The sequence below is a fragment of the Gallinula chloropus genome (genome assembly GCF_964237585.1).
Source record: "Gallinula chloropus genome assembly, chromosome: 10".
NCBI lineage: Eukaryota > Metazoa > Chordata > Aves > Gruiformes > Rallidae > Gallinula > Gallinula chloropus.
Window position 1 is genome coordinate 9,074,809 of NC_140095.1, and position 24,618 is coordinate 9,099,426.

The 24,618-nt window shown below is 42.5% G+C and overlaps 1 protein-coding gene across 1 annotated transcript; it reads right to left on the reverse strand.

Annotated features, from left to right (window-relative positions):
- Nucleotides 1–942: 942 nt before the first annotated feature.
- On the reverse strand, nucleotides 943–24,345 carry RAD50 (RAD50 double strand break repair protein; the record flags this gene model as incomplete). Its single annotated transcript, XM_084268928.1, has 25 exons — nucleotides 943–1,362; nucleotides 1,841–1,974; nucleotides 4,179–4,321; nucleotides 5,138–5,223; nucleotides 8,139–8,363; nucleotides 9,540–9,667; nucleotides 10,422–10,535; nucleotides 10,616–10,708; nucleotides 11,179–11,289; nucleotides 11,625–11,818; nucleotides 12,051–12,177; nucleotides 12,841–13,030; nucleotides 14,337–14,574; nucleotides 15,162–15,337; nucleotides 16,432–16,589; nucleotides 16,739–16,921; nucleotides 18,583–18,789; nucleotides 19,361–19,554; nucleotides 20,416–20,581; nucleotides 21,321–21,449; nucleotides 22,160–22,364; nucleotides 22,517–22,702; nucleotides 23,355–23,506; nucleotides 23,729–23,812; nucleotides 24,217–24,345. The coding sequence occupies 25 exons, from the start codon at nucleotides 24,343–24,345 to the stop codon at nucleotides 1,176–1,178; spliced, it is 3,939 nt and encodes a 1,312-aa protein (XP_084125054.1). The 3' UTR covers nucleotides 943–1,175.
- Nucleotides 24,346–24,618: the final 273 nt, after the last annotated feature.

Consider the following 24,618-nt stretch of genomic DNA (forward strand, 5'->3'; position numbering starts at 1 on the left):
ACTGCAAGCGTTGTGCATATCAGCAGCACTTTCCTTGTCCCCTCCTCCCCAGCGCGTTGGTAATTGCTAGGAAGTCCCATTCATTCGCTTATCTCTGAGTAGTTTCCCGATGACTGGGGCCACCCTGACTCTGGTGACTTGCAGTTTCAGAAAATTCAGGTGGAAACAATCCTTAGTGCTCAGTGTGTCATCACCCATCACCTCCCAGAAGAGATGTTTAACTCTGGCCGCAAAGCTGAAGACGTGGGGTGCTGCTGGGTTTTGTCTGTCTTGGTGCAGATGTTGCCCAGAGGCAACAGGGGTGGCAGCAGGGGTGTGATTTAAGGCGAGGGGCTGGGCTAAGCCAGGACAGAGCCACAGCGTGGTCGCTGTGAGAAGGCAGGGCCAGGCTGCACTGTGCCCCGGGGCAGAGGCCTCGGAGCTGCCTCTGTCCGTGGTGCTTAACCAGCCCCAGGCCTCCCTGCACTCCCCTCCTTCACCAGTGCTCGCCTCCTCCTGTCCTTGCTCCCCTCTGGAAACCACTCTCCTGCCCTGGGAAATAAAGTATTCCTGAAGCCTGAAGGAGGAGGAAGGGAGGGTGCAACTGTCTCACACACACAGGGACTGATGGTACAGAGATTAACAATTTTTTCCTGGTGGTTTAACCATCTTCCTCTGAAATGGAGCATTGGTTACATGCTGCCTGCTACTGAGGCTCAACTAGTCACTGCTGTCTGCAGGGATTTAAAGGGATCAAAGTCCAGCTTCTGTTGGAAGAAGAGCTCAAGGGGGGAAGAGGTAGCCCCTTATTTGGTTACAAAGCAAGGGAGAGCCACAAATCACCTCATGGGGGGTTATAAGGCTTCAGAGGCTGCAAGGCACAATGCCAAGGAAGATGGTTCGAACAGGCTTCTGCCACACCATCACTCATTCATCCAGGTAGAGCCAAAGAATATCACAGCTTTATTTTCAAAATATTCGTTTAAATTTGTCCAAATCCTGGAGATTAAGCCCAAGCACAGAAATATGCAGAAAGGCAGAGAGTTTAAAAGTCAGATGACTTCAGATTCTACCTAAAACTGTTACAAATCTTCAGCAGTACATGACATAACACCATTATATTTTCAGATGGCTTCATTTGAGCTCTATCAAATTAGGCAGCTAAACCAGCCTATAATAGGCAATTACTTGAAAGCCTAATGAACATACGAGCCTAGGGAGCTGACACTGCACTTCATGATCTCAGAGCACTGGTCAATGTTCTTCTTTATCCTGTAGAACGTTTCCACGTACTCAGAACGGCCCAGAAGTTCCACAAAATCCTCATCGTGAGTGATCACCAGCAGCTGGAAGTTACGCTGCTGCGAGCGGCTCTTGATGATCCTGCACAGAGACATGACTTAGTCTGCAGCTACCCACAGCACACTCTGCTCTTCAATACACAGTACCAAGGTATGTATCTATTGGCATGAACTGCTGAGCAATCCAACACACACTAACAACTCTTTTATCCCAGATTTAAAAAATCCCAAATTACTTAAGAATGTTTTCCTCTTCCAGGTACAGGACAGGGAGTCACGGGATGAGTTGGGTTGGGAGGGACCTTTAGAGGCCATCTAGTCCCATCCTGCAGTGAGCAGGGACATCTTCCCTGGATCGGGTCACTCAGAGCCCCTTACAGCCTGACCTGAATGTCTCCAGGGATGGGGCCTCCACCACTGTTCCCAAGGCTCCTGCTTTGCACATATATTTGCAGACATCAACAAAGATGTGCCACCTTAAAATACAATTCACCTCTGCTGACTGCTATTAGCATTTGGAAGATACCAATCCCTGAGCTGCACAAGAAGAGGCCACTTACTCCACCAGGGCGTGTGCCAGAGACTCTATGTTTTCACGATCCAGGTTGGTAGTAGGTTCATCTAAAGCCAGGATGCCACAGTTGAGACAGAACGTTTCTGCTAGAGCAAGACGAATAATAAGAGAAGCAAGCACCTAAGGGAAAACCAAAACCAGAGGCTCACTCTTCAAAGCATTTAGGGAACCACAAGTAAGGTGTTATTTTTAATGCCCTTACAAATCCTGACTGAAGTTTGCATAATGATGTGCTGGTATTTCCCAAAGTGCAAGTATCAAAGGAGTCACTGAAAAGCTGCAGCCCCTCACCACTCTCTCTGTAAAAAACTTCCCCCTAATATCCAATTTAAACTTTTCCTCCTCCAGCTTCACTCCATCCCCCTTGTCCTGCCAGTATCTACCCTTTTAACAAGCTGATTCCCCTCCTGTTTCTCTGCTCCCTTCAGGGACTGGAAGGCCGCAATGAGGTCCCCCCACAGCCTTCTCTTCTCCAAGCAGGTGGGGAAGCCCATCCCCCTTGCAGCAGGGACAGTAAAAATCTATCCATATCCAAGTCTGAGTTACTGAACTCCTGAGTCCTTACTAGAACTGAAGGCAGCAGGATTTACCCCCTGAGCTGTCTGTAATAATAATACCATCAGGCATGTTAACACATCTCCTTAGGCCCTCAGAGTGACAGAACACTCGATGGAAACTGTGCTGCCAAAAATACTTTCCAACTATCACAACTGTTGGCATCACAGTTCATGATCAAAGAATTCTCAGAATATATATAAGCAAAGAAACTCTGAAGAGGAAGTTTCACTCTCATTTACATAGGACTCTAACGTAACATTCTAGACTACTTTAGGAGAGGACACTTTTTTTGCCTATATTGCTGTTTTGTAAGAAGATTTGGATTTCCCCAAAAAGTTAGTATGGAATTTTCAAAACCAAGTAGACATCTACACCTGGGTGGGAATTAATTTGACAGCTTTTTTTCATATTCAAGCAACAACACAGTATTCTTCTCATGCATTATTATCCTTTTGTGATTTTATTGCTGTATGCCCTTCAAGATGCTGTGTATTGTTTTGGTTTGATCCTTGATTTCATTTTCTACTCCTGCCTGCAGCATTGGGCTGGGGAAAAGGCCTGGCTGCCAGTGAAGCTCTGTGGGATGCAAGCACCTCAGTGGGAATCACTACTCTGGAGGCAAGGCAGTAGGCAGCTTGTTACCACAGATAATGGTGATAGCTCCTCAACAGAGATCTAAATCTGTTGCCATTATAAACCCTTCAGCTACCGCAGAGGAAATGAAACCAGAAAGCTTCACCTCCTGCTGCAAGGGAGGAATGAAACAGCATCTCCCCTGTACCACTGCATTTTCCTCTGCTCAGCTGCCACTGGCACCTTGCACAGTGAGACCTGAGGTCAGGGAGAGCTCTCCACATTGTCTAGCAACAGCAGGCCCAGAGGGTGGGTGCAGTGTTGAGCAGGGAAGGAATCTGAGCAGCCCTGTCTGCATTTTTGCCACTTTTCTACTATTTCTGTGTTTAGGAGGATTGCTTGTTCTGATGGAAATGCTGCACCTGAGGAAGAAGTAAAGTTTTCTGCTGTAAGCTCACATGGTCTGAAGTATCTCATGGGGATTTTCCATACCATTAACAACAACAAAACATTAAAAAACCCCAGTACAGTGATTTTGGAGGCAGATAAGCAAGGCTGGTGGGGAGTTCTTTTCTCTTGCTTAGGAATATTATAGATGCTCTGTCATATCATAACAGACAGGTGGAAACAACAACTCTCAAGCCCCAACCCGTGGAAGATGTGTGGTTAACTATGGAGAGCCTCTGATGGCTGGTACTGGCAGGGCAGGTGAGTAAGAGACTGTGAAGGGCTGGGCTGCAGCGCTGACACAGAGCACACAGTGACATGCAACTCCTGAAAGCATGGCACAGAAGGATACTTGGTGACATGAACTGACACTCAGCAGTAGGGGGGTATAGCCTAACAGGGAGAAAAAGAGGTATTCTCATACTTTGAGGTCAATGCTGTTGTGAAAAGAAGACCAAGGGCCAGCCCTTGGGATGGAAAAACTTGGAGAGAGGGAAGGTGATCCCTTCAATCCTGCAGGGACTCACACCAGTCCCCAAGTGAAACACTGGATTTTAGCACCCCAAAATAGGTCTCAGATGTTCAGAATCATATGGTGCATGCTGTCAGCAAAATCCAGATACAGAGAAGTAAACTCCCACAGAACTGTTTGAGGAGCCACCTGCTCTTCACAGTCCCTTCAGGGTTTCCCTCTTGCAATCCTCAGAATCCTCTTCACCATGGTCTAAAAAATGACAAGCCATTACCTTCTGTCCAGCACTACATCTTCCTCTCATATCCAGTGCTGTATCTCCCTTTATCATCACCACTCTGTAGTTGTAGCTTCTTCTCTTATCAGAGGCTGAGACGTTCTCATCTGCATCCGAACGGATTTCTATATATTCAATATCTGAAAATGGGAAGGAAACAGGGTTTATGGGGTTTTTACATTATTAAAACTCTTTAACAACATCACAGCCTTACACAGAGTTGAGAGGTATAATAGGCAGTAACTGCAAAAAAATCCATTCATAGAATCCCAGACTGGTCTAGGTTGGAAGGGACCCCAAGGGTCACAGAGCTCCAACCCCCTGCCACAGGCAGGGACACCAACCTCCAGGCCTGGAGCTACACAAGGTTTCCCAGGGCCCCATCCAACCTGGCCCTGAACACCCCCAGGGATGGGGCACCCACCCCCTCTCTGAGCAGCCTGTTCCAGCCCCTCACCACTCTCTTTGTAAAGAACTTCCCTCTAATATCTCATCTCACCCTTCCCTCCTTCAGCTTCACTCCATCCCCCTTGTCCTGCCATTCTCTGCCCTTTAACAAGCTGATTCCCCTCCTGTGTCTCTGCTCCCTTCAGGGACTGGAAGGCTGCAATGAGGTCCCCCCACAGCCTTCTCTTGAAGCCTGTAACAGAACTCCCACTAATAGATTATCTGTGAAATTTCATTGTTTTCCAGAACTGCAGGAATGAACCCATGCAGCTCCCCTGTCTCAAGGGCACCTTCACTTTGGAGAACAGGGAAAAGGGAAAATTACCTCTGTAACTAACTGTATAATAATAAAAGGGAGATTAGAGCATGGACCAACAGATGCAGCCTTTGGACTCAACCAGGTATGTCAGATCCTGGATTTTCAGTATCTGAGCTAACACTTTCCAGGATGCCCTGCTCAGTGCTGAATGGATGTGTATGGGCAATAGAAAAGAAGTTTCATCCCAAACCTTGTCCTCTGTAGGTGCTTCGCCAAAGGTCACGGATGATTTTGTTGATTTCTTCCATCTTCATGCTATGAAATGTCATTATTGCTCTAAGGAAGGCAAACCAAGAGTAGAGATTGTTACAGGTGCACCCATGGGCTGCTGTGGCCAAAAGGAGCTGTAAGGAAGGCAGCAGCTCCCTTTCATTCCCTAAAGACTTTTACTAAACCCACAGTAAATACCAGATCCTTCTGAATGCAGAAATCCCTGAGGACTAACCATGCTCTGCTGCATCAACACTCCTACTCTCACGAGCAGCTGAGACTCAAGAAGCAGAACAGCAGTGAAGACAAGAAGATTAGCAGTCAGTGGCTCAGAGCAGAAGCTTCCCTGACTTTAAGAGATTTACAGTTTACACATGAGGTGCATTCTTCCAAAACCACAGTTCTTGTAATGACCCACGCAGATGCCACGACTAGAGCTACCTTTCTCTTCAGCATAATCTGTCATTTCCCTGGTTAGTATTATCAACACGATTTCAGTTCAGTAGTAGATGATTCCTTATGAAAGCACTCAAGAAAGCACAGGATGCTGCATTTCTAACTCAGCTTTTTAAAGAAAAAGTGCTCTGTAATGGAAAAACGCTTGCTTAGTTTATGCCAAATAAGCTGGAAATAAAATATGCTTCAAAATGGGCTTCTGCACATCCTCTTCCTACCTCCTCTCTCACAGACCTATTTCCACCTGTTTGGGAAATGTCTGAAAATGGGAAGGAGAAAACACTGGGAAAATTCAGGGAAATAGTGAAGCATCAACTCTAGAAGGATTTGTCAGGTCTGAAGAAAGAAGGAAGCATCTTCAACTCTTTACTAAATTAAATCCAAGAATGCATTCCTCATCAGTATTTATCATAAACCCTCCACCTAAGAAGTCACTAAAGAACAACTGGTGGCACTCAGCACCCAATTAAGTTTTCCCAGCTAGAGACAGAGCTTTCAATCTCTGGCCATTAGAGTTAGCATTTTGTCTCTCAGATTTTTCAGACGATTACCAATAAGTGATGCTTATCTATTTTTCTTGAAATGACAAGCCTGGTTTCCTGCATGGCCTTAAATAGAAACAATAGCTGGTTTGACAGCAGACAGAGAAGAGTCTCAACCCTACAAGAGAAATTCTTGGAGTGCATTTCCATTGAAGGTGGGAGAATTCTAAACACTCTGAACAATTCAGATCTTCCCCACATACATTCTGGATCAGCTTCCATTCTGACATTAACCATACTCATTGTACCATTAAAACAGGGTTCCTCTAGACCTCTGTGTTTAATAATCACTGAAACCCATCTTGTCAACTTGGAAAGTTCTCATCTATCTAGTTTCTCTTCCTAACCATTATGCTGTACCTTCAACCACACTGCTGCTCTTCTCTGCTCCTTTTCCCAGCCCTACCAGACCTCTTTCAACGCAGCAGAGCCCAATTCCATAGCAGATTCAAGACAAAATATGGTGTATTTAGGCTCATATAGAGGCTAAAATGGTGGTGGTGGGGTCCTGTTTGTTTGTTTGTGGCTTTTGTTTTTGGTGGGATTTTTTTTTAGGTGGGATTTGTCTGTTTTGGGCTTTTTTTTTTTTGCTGGGATTTGTTTGTTTGGGGCTTTTTTTGGGTGGGGTTTTTTTTTTTTTGAGGGATTTGTTTGTTTGGGGCTTTTTTTGGGTGGGGTTTCTTTTTGGTTTTTTTTTTGAGGGATTTGTTTGTTTGGGGCTTTTTTTGGGTGGGGTTTTTTTTTGGGGGGTTTTTTTTGAGGGATTTGTTAGTTTGTTGGGGGGTTTATTTGGTAGAGTCATTTGTTGTACTTTGTCTTTACAAATTTTGAGATCCTGTTTTAGGGCCAGTCAGTCCCAACCCTAGAAAACAAGATTCCAGAGGAAGCAGAACCCTTCACAAAGTTTACTACACTTCCCATCAAATGCTTCTTTTGATCTTGTCTTTGTAATATAAGCACAAAAAGGGAAGAAACACCTCAGTGTTGCAACATTCTTCAATGAGAATGCAATCATTTACCCAAGATGTTCATGGGGAAGATGACATCTACCCAGCCTATCTTAATCATGTTAAGATACAACCAGAAGATGCTGAAACACACTATTATAGAAACCAAAGTAGTATGAGAGACTATGCAAGGGAGATCTTGGTTAATGATTTAAACACAGATTTCACCTTCCCTAAACTCATGGAGTTAATGTATTTTGAGAGAGTATGTGAGACAGACTCTTAAGAAACATGTTCTTCCACTGTGTATCCTGTAATACTTTCCTCTACTTCCCTGCAAAAACCTCAAAGAAAACCAAAATTACAGGAAGAAATGAGAAACATGGGAAATCTTGAGAGACATGCTTACAAAAGCTTAAAGTCCAGCAAAAAAACAACAGTAGAGGAACAGGATGAGCTTGAAGCTCCCCTGACTCTTCCACCTGTTTTCACAGAAAAGCCAAAATTGAGCAGGTTTATTGTCTGGATGTTCTCTAACTACCACAGGCAACACAGCAAGAGATAATTTCACACCCAGAGTTCAGCAGAGAAGGCACAGGAGGGTGATGTGCTGGGTTCACTCACTATTATCTCTCAGCTGGAATCGCTGCACTGCAAATACAAATTGCAACATGTTAAACCATATGATGGCTGGACCTCTCTGACTCATTAGACTCCAATTACTGTCAGTCAGTAATGTATGTACATTACATACATTAACTTACACATTTCCTACAGCCTATCACTCCTCTGCTGCTAATAGCATACCTTAATAAAACAGCTGTATCCTGTTATGTTACATTAATATTTAAATGCCTGATTTTATAAAGAGAAACAGCTATGTACCTCAAAGAAAGAATTGTAAAGAAAGAAAAATTTCATTTTACTGCCTCCAAGCTACCCCAGGAAGTCTGCAACTGAAAGCTGCTCGTGCTTCAAGGTTAGCAGCAGTAACAAAGCCTAAAACATTGAACTACCCTCCTATGACAGTACTTACTTATCAAGAGCCTTGTAATAAAGGTCCAGATCTTTGTTCACCAGCTCTGTTGTTCTCATCACAATCATCATCTCCCTGTATTTGTCCTCAGCATCTCTGAACTGGGACTCCCGAAGCTCCTTCTTGAACCGGACGATCTCCTCCTCGAACCCGCGCTGCCGGCCAAGCGCAACGTGGTGGTTCCTTTTCAGGGATTCTATTGTCTCCTCCAGATGCTTCTGTTCACTGTGAATGGATAGATAAAGCTTTTGTATTTAGCATTTCATCATTTTCTGATCAGGGTTCTAATCCTGAGCTTGTGTTAGACAGTAGCTCATTTTATTGTATCTATGAATCACAGAATCATAGAATCCCAGACTGGGCTGGGTTGGAAGGGACCCCAAGGATCACAGAGCTCCAACCCCCTGCCACAGGCAGGGCCACCAACCTCCAGGCCTGGAGCTACACAAGGTTGCCCAGGGCCCCATCCAACATGGCCTTGAACACCCCCAGGGACGGGGCACCCACCCCCTCTCTGGGCAGCCTGTTCCAGCCCCCCACCACTCTCTCTGGAAAGAACTTCCCCCTAATATCTCACCCTTCCCTCCTTCAGCTTCACTCCATCCCCCTTGTCCTGCCATTATCTGCCCTTTTAAGAAGCTGATTCCCCTTCTGTTTCTCTGCTCCCTTCAGGTACTGGAAGGCTGCAATGAGGTCCCCCCACAGCCTTCTCTTGAAGCCTGTAACAGCTAATAATTCCAGTGTCACCAGTACTGTGAAGACATTCTTGAAATAAAAATACTAAGTTTGTTACAAACATATTAAAATCACTATTCTGAGTGGGAGAAGCAAGTTACCAAGTTGAAGTGCCAAAGGGCTGTATGTAGAAACATATAAAATAATTTCATAGGTGAAATTAAGATATTGAGGAAATTAAGAAGAATTCATTAGGTAATCTTTAGAAAGCTAAATAAATGGTTCAACTGGAGAACCAACATAGGGCTAATTCCTTTTCAGAAGTGTTTATTATCAAGCAATTAATGTATGTAACTACTGAAATAAATGTAAAACTTGCTGCTGGGGCATAAGTGAGAAAATGAAAAGTAAATCTTCTTATCCAGAGACATGGATGATTTTTTAAATGTGGCTTTAACAGTGGGAGTGACTTAAAACCCCACGTGTCAGGCTGGAACCAGCACATGCACACACACACGTATCTCCAGCTGAAAGCTCTACACTATTTCAGACTCCTCTACGGTGTCGTCATGGGGACATGATGCAAACATGAGCGTGGAGGAGGAAGTGGTCTGTGTGAATGGGGAGCAAGGTGGTCCAGGAAACAGCACAGCCCCGTGGATATTACATTCAGAAATCCAGTGAATTCTCACACAAAACATGCTGCTCTGCTCTGAAGATGCTTACTTTTTCATCTGTGGGACTTTCATTTCTCCCATCTCCTTCACAAGGTGTTTTATGTTGTCTTCAACTTCTTTCAGCTCTTCATTGCGCTTCCTCAAAGTAAGATTATCCTCCAGCCACCTTTCCTGGATCTATCTCCAGAGAAAGCAAGAAGCTGTATGTTTCAGTATATCAATTCTCAAAGTTCTGCACAACTCTAGAATATGTTGCAAGCATGAAATAATTAACAACAGGAGTTACCACAGTGCAAACTCACCTTGTGCTAGATCCAGGCAACAATGGAACCCAGCAGCATTATTACATAATTCAAACTGAAATAATACTTCCAGTATTTATTGTCACAGGCAAACACAAGAGTGATCCTGTGTGTGAATACTGATGTTTCCAACTGGGCAAGTAATGGAGAGTGAGGTTTAACAAAGTCCCTCATCTTGGTTAGACAGCAAGTGGTGTGGCAGAATGGGGAAAGACATCTTTCCAATAAACAATGTAAATAGTATTTCCAATATATACACAAGAATTGTAACTACACAACAAAATCCCACCTGCAGTGTGGTACCTTACTTCAGAAGGCAGGTGGCATTCTCCATACAAAGGTGCTTTTGAAAACGCTGGCTGCTATCCCAAAGACTCAGCCCTCTTGGAAATACCACACCATGATGATTAGATATACAGGGCTTTTTTAAATACATCTACTTTTGCACATCCTAATCTCAAGACTTTTTCAATCTGCTGTGTGTATAGCAGCTATTTTGACAAACAAATGATTAGGTAAATCAGGAGGAGAAAAACTCTGCACCACTATGGACCTAGACAGGCTGAAACCAAACCCCCACATTATTTCAACCACGCAAGTCAAACTTTGCTGTAAAACAACACATCTACCTTTTGAGTGTCAATATCTTGTCGAATCATTTCCATCTCTTTACTTATCTTTTCCTTCTGTTTCTCACAGGCAGCCAACTGAGAATTCACCTCTTCAAGTTCAGACTCCTTTTGCTGAAGAAATAAACCAGCATATGATTCAGACACAGGAGCACTTTTAATGTCAATTTTACATTGCCTGGGGTTTAGATTACCTTTTTGTAGTCATCTTTTCCTTGCTGAATGTAGTTTTCAATTTCTTTCACATACTTGTTTATATCCTTAGCTTTCTCTCTTACAGCATTTATCTGCAGGGAAAACATTTCAGATGAAACGCAGTCTTATGGCCAAGAGCTCATACAGTCTGTATCAACGATTAGACACTGGAAAACACTACAGTCTAAAGAACAATTCCTTATCATAACTGCCTTTAATTTACTAATGAAGTCTTCAGCTTCTGAGAAGAACAGGTTCTTGTCTCTTGGCTAGTGTGGAATACAGACATTATTGCCATTTCTCTTAGATCTACTGGGAAAGGCTTATAAAATATCGCCACATCTCCCTAGAAAGCCTTTTGACAAGATTATCAAAGGTTAATTACAACTGAGTTCATCTCCTGACTTGGGTGTGTTCCTTATCTTCCCTAAAAGCTGCTCCAATCTAAAGCATTCACTGAAGTCATTGCTTTTTCCTAAAGCAAGCTCATTACCACAGCTTCCATCCATGTCTGAAAAATCATGCATAATCCATCTCCCAGCTACACCAAAAGCGAACCAACCTTCTCTTGTGTTTCTTTGTTGCTCACAGTCCTTTTATTTGTTAGATCCTCCTTCTCCTGCTGCAATTTTTCTAAAGTTGTATCCAAAGGAAGTACTTGTTCTTTTGCTTCCTGAAAAGTAGTTGGGAGAAAAGTCCTTTTAATTTTCTCTTTCTGTTACAGACCAACTAATTTTCAAGCAGTAAAAATAAAAGTTTACTACTGTAGGGTTGGTTTTTTGGTTGGTTGTTTTGTTGTTTGTTGGGTTGGAGGGGGGATTAAGAAGTAAAAATATATATTAATAAAGTTCTAGAAATTCTCCAAGATACACAGTAGCAGAAGAGGATAAAAATTTAAAAATAACATCTTATTTGCTTGGATTGCAGAGAAATGCTGAATGTAACAAGATTATTCCCCCCACCCCAGGACAATAACACTAAGGGTTAACAATTAAGAACATTTCATACCTTGATTTCTCTGCCTAAGGACTGGACCTCAGTGGTTAGCTCCACTGACTGCTCCTCCAGCTGCCGACGACGCTGCATGCTGCTGGAGATCTGGAGTTTCTCTGCTTTCAGCTCATTAGCTGTACTCTTTAGCTGCTGGATCTGGTTTTGCTGGTCTTGCTTGAGTTTTTGGTTTAACTCAATTTTACCATTAACTGTGGATGAAAAGAGGGTGAAACAGTCAATCTGTTACCAAAAACATCTGTCCTCCTTATGAAAACTAAACTCTAAATCGAGCCAGTACGAGCCCTCCCCCCAAAACACCCAATTACAATCCAGTTATTTCAAAACTTAAAATAAGTAAACTGAAGTTTAAATTGTTAATGGCAGCAAGTTGGGAACATTCTTTTCAATATAAAAATGAAATATGGTTAGTGTATGACCCACCTGTATCCCACAAGTGTTTTTTCTCTTGTTTTTCTTGGCTTACTTGTAGAACAGTTCTACTTAAATCGACCCCTAGCAGCTTAGCCTCCTGCTGAGCAATTTTTCGTTCAACATCCCTAATATCAGTCTGGAAGGATGAGGAAAAGTACTATTATTATTGTATTCATCTTTAACAATGTATTTTTTGTTCATCTTTGGTACACAAGAATGAGCTTGGGGCTTGAGGCACACGTGACTATTTGAAATGCTCTCAGTCCTTTGTCTGGCCTCAGGTTCTCTAGATAATTGTTCTTCTTGTGGTTCTCAGCTGAGCAAAGATTTCGTGTTGGTTTTAAAGGCACAAAGACTGTTCAAAACAGTCTCAAATTGCATAGTAGAAAGCGTAGGGCAACTGTTCCCCCTTAGCATACATTCAGACAGCACAGAACAAGGAAGCACACAACAAGATCTCAGAAAGCACTCTGAGCAGCTGCTGAGAACAGGCTGAATGGTGATGACAGACGCCCACTCTGAGGACTGAAACACACTTTGGTGCACTTGTGCTGCTCAAGGTCTGGATCATACCTTTTTTTCCCAGTTATTATTGCACATAATTGAAAAACATCATTACATAAAGCTTAAAGTGCTATTAGGATCAACATCATGTATGCTATGCTGCCCTTTAAAGTATTGTCACTTGGCTTGAAAGGTCTTAAGAACTCAGTGTTCTGTCACATTCTTGGGTACCTACATGGTTCAGGGTTAGCAAGTGAGTATTGTTTTATATGTTAAAAGAAATCACCAAGCATACCTGGTACCTTTCCATTAGTGTTATGTCCTGTAGATGTGCCTTGCCTCCTTCCTCCTCAGATAAAGCTGTCTGCAAGGCTGATTCCTGTTCTTCTATATCCTCCTTCAGGCCCGTTAAATCCCTGTTTGCATTCTGGATCTTGTTCCTCAGGTCTGGTATGTCCCTATCTTGGAGTTCAACTACAGTTTGTCTTAAAGGAAACAGAAATCCATAACATTCCCTTTGTCAAAACCAGCATCATAAATTCCAAGACACTCAAGATCACAAGATCTGTGCTATGATTTAATAGCAGAAGGCTAAATTTAGCTAAAATAGTATTCCCTTAACAAAATCCAATGTGAGTGAGGTTATCTACCCAAGTAAGGAAATACAGCCCTTGTTTTAGACAGGTGAGACGAAACACTCTCCTTTGTTTTTTAACTGAATTACTGCAAGTGCTCACAAGGGTCTAAATCCACTGTGCAAGAGTGCCCTCTTGCGAAGGCAAGGTCCATCCTCTAGCAGATTCCCCCAGTTCTCTCAGAACAGTCTGCAAATTGCTTGAGACTCCAGCCTCTTCACTCTCTGGCAGGAAGCCTGCACACTAACTGCTGTTCCTATACCGAGTAAAAAAGACCAAACTGGACTGACAAAAACTCTTTAGGGCTAGTGGTATCTGTTTATGGCTTGGAAGCACCAACAAAACAGCCTGGTTAGTATTTTTATAGCTTTAAAAATACAGGCTAATTCAACCCAGAAGTTGGAAAACACTGCAGGCACCTTTTCTGGATTTGTTAGTTTTTTGCATTGTCTTCAAAGTTAAAAAACCCCCACCCAACCAAGCAAACCTAACATAAAAACCTTTTTAATTAACTAAAATGAAGCAGTAAATTCAGTCTGATCTAATATGGGTTATCAGAGACAGAGATGCATTCCCAAGTGATGGAAAACATAAAAGGCATTGGGAATTCACTACAGAATCCAGGGACACCTTTTTAGAACATCATAATTCATACAAAACTGCCAGCAGCAAAAATGATTGCTAAAGGAGATGTGAATAAAGGTATTATAACGGGGTGTTTCGTACAGGTTTAGTCCCCACTCTGTCTCTACAATTTCCATTTCAGCATTTTCAAGAAACATATTTAAGGTGATGAGGTATTAAAGTGTTTCAGTAACAACAAAATCAGCCTGTTTATAATTACAGTGATAAAGGACAAGGAGTGGAACTGAGCCTGTATAGTGTAAATCAACAGTAGAAAAGAAAGTATAGAAGCATTTTTTTAGCCTCTTGTGAGAAGCTCCAAAGGACTAGAAATATTAAACTATTTTATATATTGGGTAACAAAGTCCAAAATAGCCAAGAACAAATGCTAGGAAAATATTTATCTCAACAAGGAGATTTTTGAATGAACTCACTAGCACTAAAATACAGCTTCCTTGATGTCTGTGTAACTGTTAATAATAAAAGAACCCAAGCACCTGCAATAAAGCAGCCTGTGGTTTAAGGACTTTACCTCAGTGGTTTAAGACTCATCATTTCATCACGTCTTTTCTCCTTCTTTTTCAGCTCAGCCTCTGTTGATTTCAGTTTGTCTGGAGCGAGGCGCAGCTTCGACTGCAGGTCACTGATCACATCCTGCAGCTCGGCCTCTGTCTGAAAAACCCTCTGACAAACTGGGCAGCAGGACTGGTTCTCCTCTGTCAGCTGTGTGATGAACTGTGAATAAACAGCAGTGGCTCCAGCAAGCACAGCTGGGTTAAGAAGAAATAAAAGACTTTATGGTGAGCAAATAGTGCATAATCAGACCTGAACTAGGCACAAGTTTGCCATACGTGAAGACAAAATTATAACCCATAAAATCACAAAGGTAGGAAGCAGAAATGGCCCCAAGTGACCTGGTTTGAGTTCAGCAGGTCACCTCCTGAATTATTCTATGAGTATCTGTTACTAAACCCTGCTCATCCCCCTGTAACTAACAGCAGTACTTCCTTCAGAAGCTACCTGCTTTCAGTCAGTAGGAGGCCCTGTGAGCCAAACCCACACCAAAGGCAGGTGGTTCTGCACCTCTCCAAGCACTCAGACATGTCCTCAGCTCCGAGACTTTCACACTCCATGTACATAGTAAGCCAGAGCAGCTAACCCTCTTACTGTATGAAGTGACTGAAAGAATTAAAACAACTGATCCTGCTTCGGTGTAAAATACAGTGGCAAAGACAGGGAAGGTGTGTTAAAAAGATTCAGTTAAGTCGATTTCTGTGCTGCTTGTCCCACTCAACATCTGTGGCTCGCATTTAACACAAGCTTCAGGGTAAAAAAGCAGAGTTCTAGATAAATTTACCTCGCTGCTTTGAGCTTTTTTCAATTTCATCTTGAAGCTTGTTGAGGTCGCTGTCGAAATCCTGGCTTCCACAGACGTCGAAAAGCTTCGCTTCGTGAAGGGATAACTGGGCCTCTTTTTTTTTCAGCTCGTTGTTGACATAAGTTTTGTGACATTCTACTGATGCCAGTCGTTTGCTGAAATGTAATGCATGAACTCTCTTATTACAGGACAATGAGGATTGCAAACTCTTTAAGCAAAACCCCTAAGAGGAGACGTTAACGTGAAGTTGATATTTACAGAGCTGTTCACCAGTTCTTCTTTAAGGATTTTTCAGGAAATCTACAACATGAACTTTTTATTAATCATAGAATCATGGAATGGGCTGGGTTGCAAAGGACCCCAAGGATCACAGAGTTCCAACTCCCTGCCACAGGCAGGGACACCAACCTCCAGACTTGAAGCTACACAAGGTTGCCCAGGGCCCCTTCCAACCTGGCCTTGAACACTCCCAGGAATGGGGCACCCACCCCCTCTCTGGGCAGCCTGTTCCAGCACCTCACCACTCTCTCTGGAAAGAACTTCCCCCCAATATCTCATCTAACCCTTCTCTCCTCCAGCTCCACTCCATCCCCCATCTCCATTATCTACCCTTTTAAAAAGCTGATTCTCCTCCTGTTCCTCTGCTCCTGAGGCTGCAATGAGGTCCCCCCACAGCCTTCTCTTCTCCAGGCTGAACCAGCCCAGCTCCCTCAGCCTCTCTCCGTAGGGGAGCTGCTCCAGCCCTCTGATCATCCCCGTAGTTCCTCTGACCCCTCTCCAACAGCCCCATATCTTCCTTGTATTGGGGTCCCCAGCTCTGGACACAGGACTCCAGCTGGGGCCTCATGAGGGCAGAGCAGAGAGTGCATAATCAGACCTGTAATCTAAGTGCATCACAAAACGTTTCATTTAAATTCATTTAACCTGATGTATAAGACAGACAGACAACCAGCAGTTTGCACCCCAAGGACACTGATTCAGCTAGGATTGATATAATCCATTAAGGATGTTCCAGGATAATATTTTGCTATCTGCTTCTAGTGCTGCCTTTGACATACCACAAATGTCATGATTCTATGACCAAGCACAAACTGTATCAGCTACACATGACACAAACTGTGCAGGATGCTTTGATTTTACAGATAAACAAACAACAATACATTAACGTAAGGAACAAGTACATTAAGCATGCTAAACTCTATTTTTACATAAATACTAATAGAGACATAGTCAATTAAATTACACCTACTTCAGTTGAGCAAGATTATCCCTTGTCTGGTTAATCTTTCTACTTTTACCATGAAGCCAGTCTTCAAGTTGGTTTTTATTTGGAAAGTATCCCAACAGTGATGTCAGTTCCTCAGAATGTCTTGATTTTGCTTTTCTAATCTGCTCTTCTTTCTCTGCCTGGGAAATGAAGCATTTTAAATGACATTTCTTATCTTCACGTTCATGTCACTAACGGCTTCTGATTGTTGATAAAACACCCCAAACCACACAAAGGGACCATAATTATTTCACATCCCTCTCTTATGAGATGATGACAGAAAACTTACTTTGTCTTTCTTCAGCATCTCCATTTGGGTAATTGTTGTGGTATGCAGGTTCAGCTGTTCCATCTCTTGATCCAGCTTCCTAAGAGCTTTGTCCAGGTTTATTTTCTCAATTTGCAGAGTGTGTACTTCCAGCTCGAGCTTTTCTACACTGCTGTTCCTCTCAGCTTTCTCCAGCTCGTGTTCCTAGACAAAACGTAAAACCTCAGAAGACATAAACTAATTCCACTACTTGATAAAGTTCTAAGTAAGGAAAGAGGAAAGAAGCTTGTAAGCTGCCCAGCAGCAGCAGCATTGGCTCTTACAGGAATGATGCTTACAAGATTTGTAAAGATGACATGAAACAGGACCACAGCTGTGAAGTTGACATGGGGAAAGTAAAGCAGATACTGGATGCACTAGTCTGAAATGTAGTATTGCCCCAAGCTGCTCATGCTTTTACCATAAGCCACAGGCATATGATTAACTTCAGGAAGCTCACTCATACTGGGTTTGTGTGGCAATGGTTTGGTAGTGGAGGGGCTACAGGGGGAGCTTCTGCAAGAAGCTTCACCCATGTCCAACAGAGCCAATGCCAGCCGGCTCCAAGACAGACCTGCTGCTGGCCAAGGCCAAGGGCTGAGTGAAGAAGGGGGAAGAAACAGCGGAAGACCAAGAGCAACTGCAGCCAGAGAGAGGAGTGAGAAGATGTGAGAGGAAGGGCTGCAGACCCCCAGGTCAGTGAGGAAGGAGGGTGAGAGGGTGCTCCAGGCGCTGGAGCAGAGATTCCCCTGCAGCAGACCCTGGTGAGGCAGGTTGTCCCACTGCAGCCCATGGAGGGTGATGGTGGAGCAAGGATTCCCCTGCAGCCTGTGGAGGACTGTCTTCTATGGGAGGGACCCCACACCAGAACAGGGTCAGAATGTGAGAAGCCCTCCCCCAGAGGAGGAAGGAGAGGCAGAGACAACATGTGGACTGACCCCAAACCCCATTTTCCATCCCCCTCTGCCCTGGGGGGAGAGAAATCAGGAAGAAGGGAGGGGTGAGTGGGGGGTGTTTTAAGGTTCAGTTTGATTTCTCATTATCCTACTGTGATTTCATTGTTACCAAATTAATATAGTTTTCCCCAAGTCGAGTCTTTTTTGCCCATGACAGCAACTGCTGAGTGACCTCCCTGTCCTTATCTCCACACAAGAGCCTTTCCTTCTATTTTCTCTCCCCAGCCCAGCTGAGGATGGGGGGGACAGAGTGGCTTTGGGTGGTATGTGGTGTCCAGCCAGGGTCAGCCCCACAACAGGTATTTATTCTCTGTATTTTAGCATCTAGTCTAGATTAAATTTGGAATTATCCTAGTGAGGAGGCCAGAAGAAACACCTCCAGGCACTGAGTTCATACCCCATGAGCAGACAAGACGTTTGGCTCCAAAGGTGTAACCAGCCATTCAATGGGGACACGGAATGCCTGTTGCTTTACACTTCCCTGCACAAAGCGCTTCCAACCAACCAGCCCATCTCACAGGGAAGTGATTTGGAAAAACTGAGTTAATGTAACACTTCAGGTCGCATTTTTCTGGCCTAATAATTTAAGACCAACTAATCTTACAATATCACCAGCTGTGGCTATTACCCTATTGCTAACTGACCAGGCAGAAGCAGCATATTCTATGCACACAGTGTACAAAAACAGTGAGCAGTCCCTGACCCAAAGGGTCCAACATCTAACAGGCAAAGCACAAAGGGTATTAAAGCAGCAAAAAAAAGCAGATGGAGTAAGCACCAAGGGTTTTGTTTTGAGGTTTTTTTTTTTCCCCAGTGATAAAGCCAAAAGTTTTATTTCAAACTAGAAATTTTTCAATTACATTAACTTACTGTCTTTTCAAGCTCCTGATCCAGCTCCAGAATCCTGTCTGAAAACCCCTCCAATTGCTGCAATTCACATTTTACATTCTTCAGCTCAACTTGTTTCTTACTCTGAATGTCCAATTTCAGGTCAATGGTTCTTTCTAATCCAGTTTTCTTGTCTCTTATTTCATCTATATGTTTTTGCTTCATTGCTTCTTTCCTTGCAAATTCTCTCTGAAAGAAGTCACCAATAACACAGTAAAATTTTTTTCACAGGAAAATGGCATTTACAAACACTTCTTCACACTATTTTGCAACTATTCACCATTGTAATCCAAGGCACTTAAATCCTGAGATCACCAGAACTCGTAAAAAAACTTTCTGATGAAATGTTGCACCAGAAAAATGCAGATGCATCATCCCAGCCCTGTTCTGTGAGAGCAACTCCATTCTGAAGATGATGTCAACAAAAAGTTGCTTATTTTTAAGCCAGCTGCCCACTGTAATTCTTCCTCAGGCTTTTTAGGTTGTCAGTGATCCACCTGGGTGAGAGGGCTGCTGCGAAAAGCCCATGTGAAGAGCTGCCTGTTCAATGGCTTTGGCCATTCAGGTCACTTGATCACCTCTCTTGCCAGTTCCCACAGAAAAAAGCAGGCAGCCCATAATAAAGAATTTTAGAAGGAAAAAAAAAGCTTCAGTTTCCTCCCTCCAACATTCCTCCTCTTCCTCCCAGCACCATGAAGACAAATACAGACCCATGACACACTAATAACCAACTATAATACTAAGCCAACAAAATTCTCACCATTAAATGATTTGCAGCTTCTGTATCTCTTTCCAGTCTCTCCTTCAACAGCCTCTGGAAACTGGTAATGTGTCTTTCATTGAAAGGTGCTCTCTCAAAACCCTCCAATTCCAGCTGTGCTGCCAGAGACTGAATTAATGAATCCCTTGTTGTTATATGTTCTTGGTGACGATCTGCTTGCAGCTGGAGACGACCTTCACAGAGAGAAAACGTGACATAAATCACTCAAAACCTGAGGCAGAAGATACATTCAGGATTCAAAGTCAGTTGCAACAATTTTCTTTAAGTCTTTGGAACTGAAATGTTTTGAAACAACACAAAAAGCTCCAGAAGAGAGCCAAGCTTTAGCTGGAGAGACTGCTGTTTCAGGTAACTGAATTTTTATAAATAAAACAAGAATTTAAAATAAAGATTTTTCGAACACTGAAAAAACCCCATTCTGATAAATACAAGCAAACAAAGCCCAAACATGTTTTAGGTAAACATATATGCTGTGTCTCAACTACTGCAGCTCTCCTGAAATTCCATCCAGAAGAGAATATACAACGTACGAAGGAACATCACCCTAAAGCCCTCTGACTGGCCTACATCCCCCACCTGAGACACTGAGCACACCAAGCATTCAGCTTTCATGTCTGTCTTGGTTAAGATACACTGACACAACTGCACCTGGTTAGCAGACTTCTTCACCCCCTAAAGGCCAAGCTCAGACAGTGAAAACAACTGCATCATAAACAAACTCCCAGGTTGATTCTGCTTGTGCCACCACAAATTAAGGGGTTTGAGTCTTTTTGTAAAGAATGGTCCATTTAACAAAGAAGGTTTTACATGCTGTAGTTACACCTTGAAACAACAAACACACATGAGAAACCCCAGGAGAAAAATGCTAACCCCCTGTGAGATTCTCATACCACACTGCACAGCTGAGCCCAAGCTCACACAGGCTTTAGGGCTGCTGTCCAGTGCACATCCCTTCAGTTCTTATCAGCAGTGACATTTCAGGTCTCAATTATGGGAAAAAAGAAATACAAAATCATAGGTGAAGTCTGAATTACCTCGTTCAATAAGCAGTTCTGATTTTTCACTGTTAAATCTCTGGCATTCTTTACTGGCTCGCTCTAATTCCCGCTTACAGTCCGATAACCGCTTCTCCTTCTCCTTCACTGTTTTCTGGTGGTTCTGGTACCTGTCCCTTAGCTGGTCATCTGTTCCTTGAAAAACCTGTACACCAAATACAACAAAGTTAGCTTTATAACTAAATTTATGAGCCAATTAATGATGTTTTTTAAAAAAGTCCAGTTTTTACCATAGCAGAAGTCAAGAAATAAGAGCTGAACACCTCCTACACAGGATTTCTACACTATGATCTATATTAAGAAAAAACAAGTGTGATACTAGCAGCAGAGGAAAAAAGAAAATCTCTTTTTCTAAGGCTGATAAACAACTCTAATTTTTACCTGGAAAGAGTTTCTTTCCATTTCTCAAAACAGTTTCAAAAGGAAATCACAATAAAAGACTGGCAATTATTTATAATTTTAAGAGAAAGGCATCATCTCCAGGAAGATGAACAATATATTAATGTCAGGACACATCCCATACCTGTCAAAGCAAGTGTTGGCTAGCACTGTATTGTGAGAGGTAGATAGTTCCAAGGGTACACACTGCAGGGCACAGTAATTATCACTTTTATGACAGTTTTTGCCAGAACTTGTCTTCCTGGCAAGCAAGCCTGTGGTGGAGGGGAAGTTACAAAAAGCAATTTCACCCCAATTAAAAGAAATTAATACAGCTCATTTGAGCCATATTTGCAATATCTGATAGTACCAAGTGAGCTATGTGGGCTATGAAAATGTTCTTCACCAACACCTGATGCATAATAAAACATATACTTAGTCCCCCGGGTAGCAAAAGGTAAGATTCTTCAACAGAAAGGGTAGCAGCATGGAATTTAAAAGGCAACCTTTTCCATCTTCTGCTGCAAATCTTGATTATCTTTCTCCATCTGCCTCTTCCTGCTCTCCAGGGCTTTTACATCGTTGTCTAGCCTCATTACTTTGATGAGATTCTGTTCAACTGCTTCCAGAGAAGTCTGAAAAGGAAAGAATGCTGTAAGTAAAAAGTGTCACCGTCTTACGAAGCCCGTAACTAATTGCTCTGCACTTAAACTAACTATATTGTATAGAACTTTTAGCTTTTTATTTTTTAATAATAGGCAGGTTTAGGTTTTAGTTAAAGCTTATAGTAGTTTAAATTACCAGCTACATTTGAGAAAAATGTACTTTAAATTAACCCACAAAACGCCAAGGCAAGAATATGGCAAACTAAGTTCTTAAACTTCCAATGACTGCTCACAGATTTGAACTGGCACATGCCAGGTTTGTTGAGGTGTGCTTGGTTCTGCTTTAAAGTATTAGATAACACAACATTAAAGTGTTAAGATTTTTACCAAGAAATTCACCCAGCTTTCAAGTTTTCCTGTGTTCTTTAGTACTTATGTATGGTTCTGTAATCAAGTCTCTATGGTTTTGTAATCAACTCTCTCTCTCTACAGAGAGAGTGGTGAGAGGCTGGAACAGGCTGCCCAGAGAGGGGGTGGGTGCCCCATCCCTGGGGGTGTTCAAGGCCAGGTTGGATGGGGCCCTGGGCAACCTTGTGTAGCTCCAGGCCTGGAGGTTGGTGGCCCTGCCTGTGGCAGGGGGGTTGGAACTCTGTGATCCTTGGGATCCCTTCCAACCCAGACCAGACTGGGATTCTATGATTCTATGATTAATGCTTTAAAATAAATGCCATGCAAATTACCTTTAGAGGATCAAGCTGACTCTCAATAGATTTTACATTCTCCTTGGAAGCAGCCAGTTGAGCCTCTCTGTTGCTAAGATGATCCTGGATCTCCTGTGCTTTTTCTTTATTCTGTTTCAGGTATTTCAGTTCTGTCTGACACTCTTTTACTTTAGAGCTTTGCTTCATTCGTACCTGACGGAGTGTTTCAAGTGCTTTAATATACCTTTAAAAAAAAAGCCCATCAGAATTTCAGATTCTGTTTGCAATACAGCCACAGCAGTGCATGAATTAATGCCTGAGATATTCTCATTAACAACTACGTTACTGGAGAAGACATTTCTTAGTTAATATTTAATTACAGTAAAGAGGAAAAACCTTGTTGCTGAAAAGATCTCATCGAATTTCTGTTTCAGGGCCTTCCCCTCACTTAAGGGCCAGTTGGATTCTTCTTGGTGGCAGAAGATGACATTGTTAATCACCGATTTGGAAACACCAAGGGCGCTAATCATCTCTCGATCGATTTCGGCACACTTGGAGCTCAGGCTGACCTTCTCCCCATGCCTACGGAGGGCAGATAAAGAAAATCCCCACAGTTACTAGCAAATCCTTTCAAAAGTAAACTGCATTTTTAACAGTGCAATCTCACTGGAATGTACTGAGTCAAAGATGTAATGAGTAACAGCTTTAAAACATACAATTACCACATTCACACATGCATTTAGCACTGACAGTATTTGCATTGATGACTGTTACACATTTAAAAACTGCAGAACCATCACAGGCAGCAAAATAGATTTGGAATTATGTAAACACAGTTCTGTAATAGTGGAGATCACAGTTTAACACAGGCCAGCAGTGATCTGAAACTGGAAGTGGTGCGAAAGGAAGTAAAGCTTATATACTCCATAAAATGCTGCTTCCACACTGCAGTGTTATGGATCCAGTCTTCAAACAAATGCAAGTTAATAGATACAAGAAGTTCTTAAATTAGTGGTTATCAAATGTAGGATTTTTTAATCAACTGAAGGGAGTGATAAAACTACACAGCTTTAATCTACAAGCACTGGTAGAATCATAGAATGTACTTGGTTGGGACATTCAACAGTCATCTACAAGCTACTTCAAGGAGTACTTATGAAGTTTTCTCTTGTTTCACAAACAAATCCCAAACTGATCTTCATGCCAAAGTAAGGAAAAAAAATTGACAACTGACCTTGTTCTAGTAATGACACCTTCAAGTGTTTTAAATTCTGTTTTCTTGCCTTTCTGGGTACAGACCATGGATCGCTGGACGGCTACGAGCTCTCCATTTACATCTCGAAACTGCAATCGAATCTGAGCTCTAACATCTGTTTCATTGGCCACCTTTAGTGGAAATAAAAGAAATTAGTAAGGGGAATTCTCCTCTATGTGCCTTCCCAGCTGTGGGCAATGTTCTCATCTCCTCCAGCTCTTTTTTTCCTCTCCCTGGGTCAACCCAAGCCTGTTTAGAACTTGAGCATCCCTGTCTCCATCACAACACTGAGTGCAGTTAAGTAGCTGACTTGGGAGTAAAGAGAAATTAGATCTAGTCACTATGACTTTTACCTTTGGATCGTGAACAAATGAGTTTCCTTTGGTGCCAGGAGGAAAATCTCCAGTGGAAATATATTTCAGACATTCAATAATGGTCTAGGAAACAGAAGCACAGAGTTATAATGGCAGTTTAGAATAAGCAACACAGGCTACAAGCACAACCACAGAAAAACACTAAATATTTACAAATGAGTTAAACATGTGAGGAGGGAAAATAAGAAATAACATTTTAATTTTTTGAGTATCGTGACAATATGATACTTAGCAAAATTGGTTTTAATCAGCACCTGGATCACTTTCCTATGAAAAATATCAACCTGTGCTCTGCTAACTGCAGGCATGAAAGCAGCTCTCCAATAACACCTAACCCCCATAATACTTATGGTAAGCAGCAAGGTTTTGGCTACATTATAAATACCTTTCCACAGAGATCACTGCTTATATTCTGAGGCTTTTCAGAGCTACTCACAGTGCAAAACCAAACACAGAGTAAGCCTTACCGTTTTTCCTGCACCATTTGGTCCCACCAAAATGGTTAATGGATTAAAGAAAGTGATAACTTGTTTGTCTTTGTCCTCCACCCCGAAACTCCTCACTCCCAGGATACTCATCTTCTCAATCTTGGACATTTCTGCAGAACTGTTTCTCTCCCAGAGTCAGAAGTGCCAATGTTACAAAGCTTCAGGGAAAACCCAGAAGGCAAAAATCACAGCGTTATCACTGGAAGCTGACAACACATCTATACAGGTAAAAAAATACTATGAACATCTTAAAAAACACAGCCAAGGCTCTTCAATTATGGCTTAAGGTGCAGAATACAGAGAAAGCATGTTCACATAAAAGCATTGTTAATAAATCAGCTCTGGCCACAGTCACACTTAGCAAGAGCCACATCCCTTTCC